The sequence below is a fragment of the Geospiza fortis genome, unplaced genomic scaffold (assembly GCF_000277835.1).
Source record: "Geospiza fortis unplaced genomic scaffold, GeoFor_1.0 scaffold41, whole genome shotgun sequence".
NCBI lineage: Eukaryota > Metazoa > Chordata > Aves > Passeriformes > Thraupidae > Geospiza > Geospiza fortis.
In genome coordinates this window covers 21,137,975-21,150,856 of record NW_005054299.1, presented here as the reverse complement: position 1 = coordinate 21,150,856, position 12,882 = coordinate 21,137,975, and the positions used below count along the sequence as shown (strand labels likewise).

General features: G+C 41.6%; 1 protein-coding gene across 1 annotated transcript in view; it reads left to right on the top strand.

Moving 5' to 3' along the window:
* RPS6KA2 (ribosomal protein S6 kinase A2) overlaps positions 1–10,210 on the top strand; it is a 155,323-nt gene extending 145,113 nt beyond the window's left edge. Inside the window, exons 17-21 of the mRNA XM_005416274.2 lie at positions 771–932; positions 4,880–4,956; positions 7,402–7,519; positions 8,464–8,601; positions 8,976–10,210. Of these exons, the coding sequence (XP_005416331.1) occupies positions 771–932; positions 4,880–4,956; positions 7,402–7,519; positions 8,464–8,601; positions 8,976–9,101 (621 nt within the window). The 3' untranslated portion in view covers positions 9,102–10,210. The remainder of the gene's footprint in view (positions 1–770; positions 933–4,879; positions 4,957–7,401; positions 7,520–8,463; positions 8,602–8,975) is intronic.
* Positions 10,211–12,882: the final 2,672 nt, after the last annotated feature.

Genomic DNA, 12,882 nt, shown 5'->3' with positions numbered 1-12,882 from the left:
GACAGTTTGAGGAGCTGATGGGGAAGACTTCTGACATGCTGTTAAAGTCTGATTCTTAAAGTCTAATCTCTTTGTATACAACAGTTTGAAAATCTCTCCTTTTCTGCATTTCAGGGACAAGCAGTTTGGATAACTAGTCAAATATTTACTGCTTTTCCCGTTTCATGGTTAAAACAAAGTGCATTTTGTGCTTTGGCTTCTATGCTTTCATGGTAATTTTTCAGTCTTGCTATAACAAATAAAGGCTGAAATTGCCACTGAAATTCAGCATGTCTGGTAAAACACACAGTCACATGAAATTGTGTGAAAACATTTTGAAATTAAGAAAGAAATTAATCCCTCTTTTCAGGTATGAGCCACTCACATGGACAACCGCAAGAAGACCCTTACACACTTTCCTCCCATGATGTGATTTATTCTTCACCTTTCAGCTGAGTATTCAGGGCCATCAAGCTCCAGGAGATTCTGCCACCAAGATGTTTGTACAACAGTCCACTTTGGCCACCCTCAGGAAGTTGCCTCCTCTTAGAGCAGCAGCTCAGTCTCAATACACCCGCAGAGACTGTCAAACATTTTGTCTCTCATTTTAACAGACTTTCATTTTTTCCCCCTTCATTTGTCCAAGCCTTTTAAGTAACTTTTTTTCCAAAACTGAAATATTTTCGGCATGAGCTCTTGACCTACCTCAACCAGCAGACCAGAAATGGCAGCCAAGCCCCAGTGCTCCCTGACCTCCTCTTCTCACTTGTTCCTCACTGTTCTTTCTTAAGGTCGTGCACCGAGATCTCAAGCCAAGTAATATCCTCTACATGGATGAGTCAGGAAACCCAGACTCCATCAGGATCTGTGACTTTGGGTTTGCCAAGCAGCTGAGAGCGGAGAACGGGCTGCTCATGACTCCCTGCTACACAGCCAACTTTGTGGCTCCTGAGGTAGGATCACATTTCAAAGCCTGCAGTAGTCCGTGTGTCCTAGGAAGCAGTCCTTCCTCCCTTGCTGCCTTTAGGAGAGGAGCAAGGCAGAAACCAGGCTACTGGCGCTTGCACAGCCTCTATTACCATAACTTTCCTATTCCTGCTCCTGTCACAGCACTTGTTTTTCTCCTGACAGAAGCTGGTGTCTGTCTTGGACTGGTGTACACAATGCTTTGGCTCATTACTGAGATAATTTTTTTTTTCTAGCTTCTTCTGATCAGACTGCTTTCCCTCTAGTGCACTGTATCAGAACAGGATTAAGGTTTAAGAGGTAAATCTTGATGTCAGGTCACCCAGAGACCTTCTTCTAGGTGAGTCTCCTTCTCTGGAGATATGCAAAAGCCATCTAGACACAATCCTGAGTGCTCCAGGGGACCTTGCTTGAGCAGGGAGGTTGAACTATATATCCCTTCCAACCTTAACTATTCCAGGAGTCTGTGATAAAACTGAAAAAAAATCCTTGCACAAAATCCTTACTATGATGAAATCAGTGAGAGTTTTATTGTTGACCTCACTGCGCTAAAGAAACATCTCTCCTCTTGGACTTTCCTAGTAGCAATTCACCCCTGTTCTGGGGGATGTAGGAAATGCTTTCTTATTTTTACAGACAGGAAAGTAGAGGAAGACCAAACAGCTTGTCCCAAGCACAGGGAGAGTGGCTCTGCCATCACTGGCAAGTGCTGTTCCTTTCATGCAGCCCTGCAGAAGTGGGCATGGCTCAGATAGTGTTTCATGGCTTGGGCTCTTTGCTGTATTTGACCCATGAGATGTTCATATTTGCTTCCTCACAATGAAGAAGCAAGAAGTTAATTTCTTGGGTAGTTATCCATTTCTTGGAGGGATGAAAATAAAAAAAATTAGTATTTGCAATATACTCTTTCAAATGCGTGTCTTCCTTTGCTTGTTTTGGTCCTTATAAGAAAAACAAAAAAATATAGTCTTTCAATACTTCATCTCTTTTCTACTGTCAAATTCCAGTGTCTCTCAGTTGGTATCATCTAGCATTCTTTTTTCTCCCTAAGTTTTCTCTTTCTCCCATGCACTGTTCATTTGTGACTGGGAAAAAAAAAAGTAGGATGATCTTTCTGTACAGGATCCTTTCATGATACCAAAAGTTACAGGAATCATAGCCTTCCAGCATCAGAATTTGTTATACAGAGACAATTGCCAGGGCAGTATAAATTCAAAACAGATTTTCTTGAGCAAAAAAAAACCCAAAAAGACCATCCTTTGCCAAGATAGATTGCTTTGGGGTTTTTATTGAGGTTTGGTTAGGCTTCCATTTTAGAAATGGGAATGAACTGTTGAAAATTGTCAAAGTAGATTGAAAAAGTTGTGTCGCACCACAGCCATTCAATTTCTAAACCACAAAAAAAAATCATGTTTGCAAGATTTGAAGCACTCAGATTTCCTCCAAGGTACAAGAGCTTAAAATAGGTGTAGCTATTTTCATGATGGGCTCTTCTCTTTTCATTTTCAGACTCTTCTGATTTGAACTGAAAGCAGAAATCACACTCCCAGACATTCGTGATGAGTAAGACAGGTCCTGCTAATGCAGGAGACATTGGAGATTAATTGAAACATTAGCAGAACTGGCAGAGAGCTTACATAAAGCCTTAAGTGCTTTTATGTTTTACCTGTGATATAATGCTGCCCTCCAGCCTAGATTTGACTTTCAGTTCCCTGTCTGAGTCCGACTGCAACGTCTGCCACGTGCTCATGAAACCAATTAAGGAGGCAGAAAATCAGCTGAGCTGGTGACAAAGAGGGCGGTGACCGAAGGAGGAGTACATGTTTGCCCACTTGGATCTCCTTTATTTTGGAAACAGTTAATTTGGGGTTTAGGTGACAGCAAGAGCAAAGATGAAGGCAATCTGGAAGAGGCACGCTGCCACCTAGTGCAAGTCGCGCTGCATGCAAGGAGGAAAGAGCCAGGCTGTTGTACTGCTGATGCAGTAGGGTGCTTCTGGATAAAGTAAAAATATTTTTTCTGAAGGTTTCCTACAGAATGTGTGAAGACTTCCTGCTTTGTGATTTGAAATTATGAGGTTCTTTATTTGCTTTTGTACCCATTTGAATCCCTGCTTGTTACAACTGAGAAAAACCTCTATTTGAAACACTATTAACCCAGTAAGTCAAAGCCTAAAGAAATAAAATGGGTTGGACAAATATCTGAACCATTCTCAGAACTGGATGAACTCAGGGTATCATTATCTCCAGGATACCCATTATCCCCACAATGTCCTGCTATGGTGTGGCACTAAGAACCATTTTCTGCCTTTATTTCAGATCCCGCTAAGTTCTGGAAGTGACCTAATCATTTTGGGGTTGTGTAACCACTTGCTCATTAACCCTCTCCACTAGGTATCATCGCTGCCCCGTTTTTCTGTCACTCACCTTGGACTTGATTGTCCTTGGTTATTGGAGGAAAACAGAGAAGAAGTGAAATTGTAACTGTTCAAAACGCAATGAGTGACCACAGCAAAAGATAAATGTTGGGTATTCAGTCTCACGGGTGAGCTGGGTTTGTCGAATACACAGAAGTTTTTCCCATAAAAACTAACAGTAATAGAGGGGGAAGCAGGAACTAAAGGAATAGAAATAAATAAATCAGCCAGAAAGACTGCATCTTATGTGCAGAAGAGAGAGGCAGAAGCACGATTTTACCAGCTTTGTCAACAGGAGGAACTGCAGCTTTTTCTCTGGTTTTGTTGTTGTGGGAGTCTTTTTGGCTTGTTGGGCTTTTTTTCCAGGTAGCAAATGTTCACTCAGCAGCATACCTGGCAGATGGCTGCTTTGCCACTCATCATTTCTAAAATCTGTTGAGGCAACGCTTTCTCAAACTGTTTTTCCTTAGCAGAATTTGATCTTTTCTGTGATAAACTTCAGATATTTAAATCACTCCTGGGTAATAAGGCTGCAGGTCAGAGAAAGACTTGCTGAATTTGTACATTCCTTTTTCATGTGCTTTGCAAAAAAGATGTATCTACTGGTCCATCTAAAGAGGACAAAACTCCTTGTGTGTCAGAACTGAATAAACAGAAGGTAATTTGCTTTTGTGGGAAGATAGGGAGGTGGTCCCTTATCTGTGAATGCCACAGTCCCTGAGCTTAGTTGGTGACTTCACTTTCACTTGGACCTGCACTGACTCAATAGGCATTTCTTCTAGTGTGCACTAGCACAAATGAAATCTGGACTGTACCCTTACTGCTACACCTTGCCATCCTGTATCAGTATTGAACCTACTGGTCAGATCTCTGCTAACATGGGTCTTGTTTACCCCATGGGAAAAGGGGGTCAAGTTTTAGCCCGCTGTTAACTCCAGTCCAAATGTGCCCACTTTTCTTTATACAGAAGTAAGAGAAGCCTTTTAGCATGCATCTTCATTAGCCTGACATTATATATGCTTCAATGTGCATCCATTTGCTGTATCAAATCCAAACTGAGCTCAGCTGGAATACTTATCACTGTCATTTAGCCCTATGAGGCATCCACAGGGTTGTTGGTAACTTTTATGTTAGGAGGATATGTTTCAAAGTATTAATGAGCTTTTTTTTTAATGAAATATTTTAAAGCAGTAAAATACTGTTCTGCTTTGCTGCGTGTTGGATGGTCAGAGGAGCTCTCAGACTCCTCAGATCCAACAAACTGCACTCATCTCTCACACTCTGAAGGGAAAAGATGTGCTAAGTTTAACCAGCTCATTTCAGCCTGTGCTTTGCCTTGCTCCATAGCACTACTGGACATTTTGATCCCAAGGCAGCCACCTGTTCAAGGCAGATACACAGCTAAGCCCTGGGAATGTCAGCAGACACAACCTCTAATCAGTGCATTTTGTAGATTGGAAGCTAAAAATTCAGGAATGCAGATTGCCCTGTTTTCATCTCTCTCTTTCCTCCCCACAGGTCCTCAAACGCCAAGGTTATGATGCAGCCTGTGACATTTGGAGCTTGGGGATCCTGCTGTACACCATGCTGGCAGGGTGAGTGATGAGGTTCTCCTAGAGCAGCAGTCTCCAGTGGGCTCAGCGCTGATTAAGCCTGAAAGGAGTCACAGATAGGGATTCTGGCCTCCTTGAGAGGTGTGTTCAGTTGTATAAAGCAAGAAAATAGATGTCAAGACTTAAAATTAGAATAAGTTTTTTCTAGAATACATAAATATCTTTGACACTTGACAAATTGTTCAGGTTTTTAACAGTAAGTGCCTGTATGCACTGAGGCTCATGAAGGGTTCACTCAGGACTTAAGCAGTGGGGAAGTTTTCTATTAGGAGGGGTGCATAGGAGTATGAAGAGCCTCATCGTGTTCACCTTATCCATGGAAGAATGTTAATTTGTTCTATTGATACATGTATTCTCTTCAGCTTCATTATTCTTCATTTGTTTTTGTTATTGAAGTGTCTGAGCACCTTTAAAAGCTAAAAAAAAACCTCCCCCAAACATAGCTTTCAGATGCTGCTTGAAAAATAGGATTCAGAAAATAAACTAAGAGATCAGCAAGAATAGCAACAGGCAGCAGAAACTTTTGAGAGGTACTTGGCAAAAATACCCCTAACAATGTGGTGGCTAAAACAAAATACTAACACAAGAAAATCCAGGGAAAGACACAGATTGAAAGCAGTGAAGGATGGGAATAAGATGTGCTGGGATGATTGGGAAACAAAGTGCAAACCCAGTCTAGAGTTACCAGGCTTTGAATTTCATTTCTCAGACTATGGTATCTGCACATTTATCACACCTAAGCACAGCTTGCAGCTTTCAGTGACTTCTCTAAATTGTTTAATCTGCTTCATGATCATTCAGCTGTGACAAGAAGATTGGATTAATTCCTAGGTTTTATACAGAAAACAAAGATTTGGACTCTGACTTTCTGTTATTCAGTTATTTGTGGATTGTAGAAAAGGTGCCAGGAGTCGCTATCTCATCTATTTTATTCTTGACTACACATGTTCAAGGTCAGCTGAAATATATCAAGACTTTGTGGGGAAGTCTCCCAGTCTGCTGGATCTCCAAGAACCTATTTCTATTTGGCTGATGCCCATGGCTGCTACACAGCTGGATTCAGTAAAATAAAATTAACACATTACCTACAGTTACTTTTGTTTGGTTGATTATATTCAAAATGCTTCTTTATTGAATATGAAGAAAAAAAAATCAAATACATTTGAATCAGAAATACAAATAGCACAACTTAGTGGATATTCAATTTACTGACAGGTGCTGGTAACTTGCTTTTCTCTTTTTCTGCACACCAGAGAAAATAATAGTAACACAATCAGTTAAGAAATGCTTTTTTAGGTGCCACCACTGCCTTTATCAGTGGTCTTGTTCTTCCTCACTAGAGGAGATTAGTAAGAACTGATGAGTATTTACATCCAGGACTTCTTTCTCCTCCTATAATCACTATGAGCAGAGAGGGTTCAGACCACCAGGACTAGAGCACCAGCCAGGGATGATGTTAATGGAGCTACTGAGAGACCTCAGAGGTTTTGCCAGTCCATAACTCTTACTGCATCCCTCCTGATAGCTATAGATTGGAATAACATCACATGTCTCTTTGGGCTGAACTGCTATGAAGACTGAAATGTTTTTGAAAATGAGAAAATACCGCATGAGGAATTGAATTTGCTACCAGAAGCCAGATGGGATAGGAAGCTGTGGCCAAACCAACTGTTTAACAATCTAAAAACTGTTCTGGCAAGTTTGAAGAAAAGACAGATTGAATGAAAAATAATCCAAAATACCTACTTCTTCTAAACCTACACAGCTGTTCAAGATTGCAGAGTGAAATTTGGCCTGGTAGATATTAGTCAGCTGCAAAAACCTTGTCTCTTGTCGCTTTCTGAAGACAAAAAGTGCACCTTCTACCTGTGACACTGATTTTGTCACAATCCTGGGTGCTTGTTAAAAGTCATTTTTTGCCTGGCTGGACAAGGAAATAACTTATTGCAGGTAATTTCTTTTGCCCAAGTGACTTGCACATTACATTTAACAAAGCACTGCAAAATACATTAGAAAGCTCTTTTTTCTTTTAGTTTTTTGCTGTTTCAGATTGCATTTCTTTTATAATTTTTGTCCTTTCTTGCTATTGCCAAGGTACTGGTATTGGCAATAAAGGTGTTGGCAATAAAGCAGAGTTAAATCAAGAGGTAAACACCTGACTATTTTTATGAAGAGTACTTCATTCCTAAAAAATTAGAAAAAAAAATTTAAAAAACAATTAAGGAATCTGTCTTTTCCTCTACAGATCAATATAAGGAACCATCAGCCTGTATAGTTTGAATGAAAATGCAGCAGCAGTATCAGTGCTACATTCTGGAACTAAACTCCTGTTGTAATCACTGGCAGTTAGTACTAGAACCTAGAAATCATGTACCTGCAAATTACATAGGTTTTTTCTCTCTCTCCTTTTTTTTTTTTTTCCCATAGATTCACTCCTTTTGCAAATGGACCAGATGACACCCCAGAGGAGATTCTGGCCAGGATTGGCAGTGGCAAATATGCTCTTACAGGAGGAAACTGGGATTCAGTATCTGATACTGCAAAGGTCAGTGAACTCTTTCTCGGATTCTTTCTCAAGATTTAAATACCACAGAACTCTTTTTTTGGTGCAACTGCCCTTCTAAAAGAAGTGAAGGTTTGTCAATGCCACAGGTGTATAGTCTATACATGAATCACCTTTTTGCTACTCAGCTAACCAGGACAGGCAGTTTTAATCCCTGTACAGATCACAGTTTAGGCTGCCCATCTATCACAAAGCAAGGAAAACCCTGAGAGAAAAAACTCATCTGGTGCTGAGATCTTTAGGCATGAAGCTGTGCACTAGTCTGTGAGACAGGTAAATGGGCAGGAAAGTTGCAAGCTTCCAGTTGCCCAGCATTAATCAGAAGCTTTGACAGGCTTTAAAGATTCTTGAAAGAGATTTCATTTTTATAAGTTGTTAGTATCCAATGGAAGAACATTGATACTTTCCACCACAAAACTGCAAGCAATCCTAGTAACATATTAATCTTGCTACCAGCACCTATGAGCCTCACAGTGGATTTTTGTATTAGCTGTCCAGTTTTGAAATTAAAATATTTAGATGTTGTAGAACTAACTTAATTGAACTTCAGTTACCTGAGTGTTGAGTTTTTCTTCTAAGTTTCTCTTGTAAGCATGCCTTGAGGTCAGTGAGGAGACGCCTCCAGATGGCATCCTCTCCCTAGGTGTTTATCACTCCTGCAAGGTCACCAGTAATTGACAGTTATTCAGTAAGATTAATGTCCTCCACATTATGTTTTGACTGGATTAATAGCTGAGAGTTGAACATTACACTTGAAAATTTTGAAGATAAACCTGACACTTAAAGAACATGAAGCCTGTCTGAAGAGCATCACTCTCTCCACTGGACATGCTAATGATGACACTGCCAACAGAAAGATCTCAGTAAAACCTGCACAGCCATTAATTACTTCCTCCCTTGTACTGCTCTCTTCCTTTTCAACCCAGGACATTGTGTCTAAGATGCTTCATGTAGACCCTCATCAGCGCCTGACAGCAGTCCAAGTCCTGAGACATCCATGGATAGTGAACAGGGAGTACCTGTCTCAAAACCAACTCAGCAGACAGGATGTTCACCTGGTTAAGGTACCTCCTACACCCTTCCCTCATCCTTGCTTGCAGAATGAGCTGTCATTTGTGTAAACAGTCTGAAAAGTGATAGAGGAGTTGGGAAGATTATTTGCCGCAGAGGCTAAATTTAATATGGCACTGTATTAACTGTCTTTTTCACTGTCACCTGCTCAGTATTTTTAACTTTAGGCTGCATTGTAATAACCTGGTGGCACACACTGCTCTTCACCATTTTGAATCTGAGACAACTCTAGCTGTCTGCCAGCCTAAATGGTATCATTTCATGGAAATTGTGCGTGTATGACAATTTTTTAGGATGCTGAATAGGGGAAGGGAAAAGCATCAGAGGTTAATTTCAGCTCAGAGTTTTCTCTTTCTCTGTTTCACAGGGTGCAATGGCAGCCACTTACTTCGCTTTAAACCACGCACCTCAGGCACCAAGGCTGGAGCCTGTGTTGTCCTCCAACCTGGCTCAGCGGCGAGGCATGAAAAGACTAACCTCTACCAGATTGTAGCAGTACCCCCAAAAGGCCTCCTTGAAATCCCTCAGTTTATTATTTGAGAAATTCATCTTTACTTGGCTAGCAGAACCTTTCTGGACAACCTGCACATGAAATTGCCAGAACTAGCAGAAGCCCACGTAAGGCAAAGTTCTCATTTGTTACATCTTTTCTTTTACATTCCAGCCAGGGTCCCGAGTTTAACAACTTCACAAAGATGCACCAGTTTTGCCAGTAGCTCTGTTTCTTTACTGACATAAAGCCAAAAAATATAAGCGAGCTCCATCCTTTCCACCCTAGGAAAACTATTTTTGAGTCTGTAAGATGTTCCATGGGAACAGTTTTCATTTTGTTTCTCAAGAAAAGCACTTTTTGCTACGAAGAATGCAGTTGGGTTAGAATGCTGTTCCAGCATGCATCATGATGAAGTGACTTGGCACGAGTAGACATCTACTGATCTCCACTCACCCCAGGAAGAGTGAAGGCTGCAGAGATACATGAGTAATACCTTATTTGAAACAAGTGCTTAACAACATGAGGTAGAGAGAGCTGGTGGTGGTGGAAATACCTTCTGTTCTTGAGGAATCTTTTGCACTTTGCCCCTGCCTTCTCTGGAATGAAGCTAGCACCTCTCAAGGAGATTGTGCCACCAGCTCTGACTTGCTCAGAAGTTTCAGAGAGCAAAAAACCTCTGAGGAGCTCGGTCTTCTGAGGAAAATAATGGGCCTTACGAGACTGCGGGGAGGCATTCATGTAGAGCAGTGTGAGCAGGAGCCTGTGGATCAGGCAGGAGAAAGGTGTCTGGTCTTGGCCAGCAAGCAGGTCTGGGAGGATCAGATGAAGGGGCTGGGGAACCGAACAAAGGCAGGGAAAGATGTGAGTAGCTTTAAGGACAGTAAGCAAAATAATGCAAAGGCAACTAGTGTACACGTGGCTGGGGGCACACTGTGACTCCCTCTCAAAGCAGCGGCAGTCCCCCTTCAGTGACTGGTGCAGAAGACAGTGGGTGGCTGGGCTGCCCAGGGGCCAAGTGGGTTGATGCAGCCATCCATCCTCCCAGTCACTACCCAGTCTGCTCATTGGGAGCCATTCTGGCAGCCCAGAGTGCCACACTGGAGCAAGAGAGGCCATTTCCAGTCACTGTTCCCTGCCCTCCCCTGGCTGATCACCCAAATCTGCCTCCATCACCCATGTCCCTGCCTGGGTGTTCTGCTCTAGCAGAGCTAAACTCCCCATGCCATGTGTGTGCAGAGAGTACCCACTTCCGAAGAGTTCAGCCCAACTCTGTTACAAGCTTTAATAATAATAAATTATGAGGAGAAATGGGAGGATGCTCTGCTTTTATATTTATATGAATATGTACATGTGTATTTATATACATATAAAACAAAAATTCTGTGCCCTAATACCTGGATTTTCCAGGTCCAGGGAAAGGAAACTTTTGTTGAAATGGTCTCTGCAAAATGGACTTTTTTCTCATTACCTGGTTTCAAAGAAAGCAAGCAAGGTTTGTGGTGCCAGATGTGAACTATTTTTTTATTCCTTTTCTTACCCATCTTGGCTTATTGGTGGTCACAAGCTGACCAAGATTCTTCTTTGTACTGCTTTTGTTAATTTTTATTTTCTGAGTGAATTTTGTCACCTCAGATGCTTCGTGGGAAAAGCTACTGTGCTGTGTTGGCTTTTTTCTGTTGTGACAGGGGACAAAAGACAAAGAAAAATGTGAACATGGAGCTTCATATGCTAGACATGGTAATTTTTGTTTGCTGGATAGTTTGTGCATCTCGGTGCTGAACTGGAATTACCAGATCACTGCCTCAGATTGTCCAAGGGGTTTCATTTGTTATAGTAATATTCTTCCTAAAACTATCTCTGCTTCAATGTTGACTGAAGTTTGTTTGTTTGCATTAATCTATTTTTAAATTTAAATTTATTCTTAATAATTTAAACTGATATTTAATGTTCAAGTTTATGTGCTGTGCACAGAGGATCACTGCAAAGCAGCTCTCCTTGAAGCCCTTCTCCTTTCTAAAATAAACAATGCTGTGAAACTTCACACAGAGCTGAGTTGGCTGGGACTGATGAGTGCAAACGCACAGGTGGATGTCTGTGCTTGAGTACACAGCAGCCCACATTCTCTCCTCTGGCTAAGCTGTGCTCAGTATCAGCTTTTTGCTGCATTTAGAATGTTCTGCTGGTTAGAAGTTAAGTCTCACTCGTTTCTGCTAACAGCACACCATGAGGATATCCACTGGCAGGGATATCCTGGCTGGTGGAGAGCAGCTCTGGCCAGGCCTTGCTTCTCTTGAAGTGACTTCTGTCCTGGCAGAAGGCAAGGTGGGCATAAGGATGCAAAGGGCAACCTGGATTTTGTGGAGTCCCAGCTGGTATGTGCTGTTTCAACAAAATGTATTTTTAATGGTCAGAGTAATTGTATTGTATTGTATATGGGCAGAAAGATTGTTGAAAATATTATGTACAGGTTTTGTCTCCCTCTGAGATTTCCTGGTCATCTTGCATTGCTTCAGTTTGCTTTCTCTCACAACCACTGGAAAAGGTCTAATTCCTTCTATACATACCCAGTCTTAATTCCTTGAGTATTTTTTTAACTGAATCTTACTGTAGGCCAAGCTTACAGTATGTTGTTCTTCCCAAACTTTAAGGGTTTTAATCTCTTCCTGACTTTCCTCTTCCTAACCCACCAACTATTAACATAGAGACACATACAGACTCATACATCTTAATGCTCATTAATTACTTTATGAGCCTGTAAATAATTATAACCCCATACTTATAGTGGGCTTTGTTTATTAAGGTTTTGTTGCCAGTGCATCCAGATGTGTGCACCTATGTGTCTGTATGTAAACACCTGCACAAAAAACGTGCTGTCCCAGCTTGTTCAAATAAATGCAAGTGTAGTCAGAGATGGAGGTGATACTCAGAGGGTTTTGTATGCAGTGTTCTTTGAAATCTGTCATTGATAATGGTAATGATTACTCTGGGTGTAGAAAAAAAGGCTGTGCCAATCCATGGAACAAACTTTTCCATCCAGCCTCTCTTCTGTCCCAGATGTGCATCCCCATGCACTTCCAAGGGCAGATCAGTCTCCCCTCTGCAGTCCTGCCATGGGAGGTGCTCTTCTGAGGCTTTTCTGACCTGTTCCAGTCAAGTGAACCCAATTAAACCTTTTCCACTGTCAGTCTTGCTGATCCAGCTCACTTGGACTGAAATACAAGAGCCTCCATCAGCAAATCCAAGGGAGGCAGAAAGGGAGGGATATGCCACTGGCAGTCATTATTTCAGACTGATAGCAGCCACTGGTTCCCCTGGCCCAGCTGGATCCAGGAGAGGATGCTAGGCTGTGGCCTAATTACTGCAATGGTTGCTTTTACACCAGCATCTCCTTTCTAGACCCCTGGCCATGGTGTAGCTCAGCAATAAGCACTTTTTTTTTTCCCCCTGGGAGAAAACTGAAAAAAGCTTAGCCTCTTTCTTTCTCTCTGTCTCTTTATAAAACCTTAAGAGACTTTCACTAAATGTTATGTTTAACTCCTGAAAGTCTAAAAATCTCTTTGAATTAGAACAGACCATCTTGCAAGTTTTTAGTCCATAAAGTGACCTAGTGCCTTAGGCTATTACTAATATTATAGTTACATTTTTAACCATCAAGCTGCACAATGCAGTGAGTGTCCAAGGCATACCCCAGTGTACCTGTCACAGACATAGTCAACTCATCTGGAGGCCCACTTCAAAATCAGTCACAGAATGGTCCAGGTTGGAAGGGACCTCTGGAGAC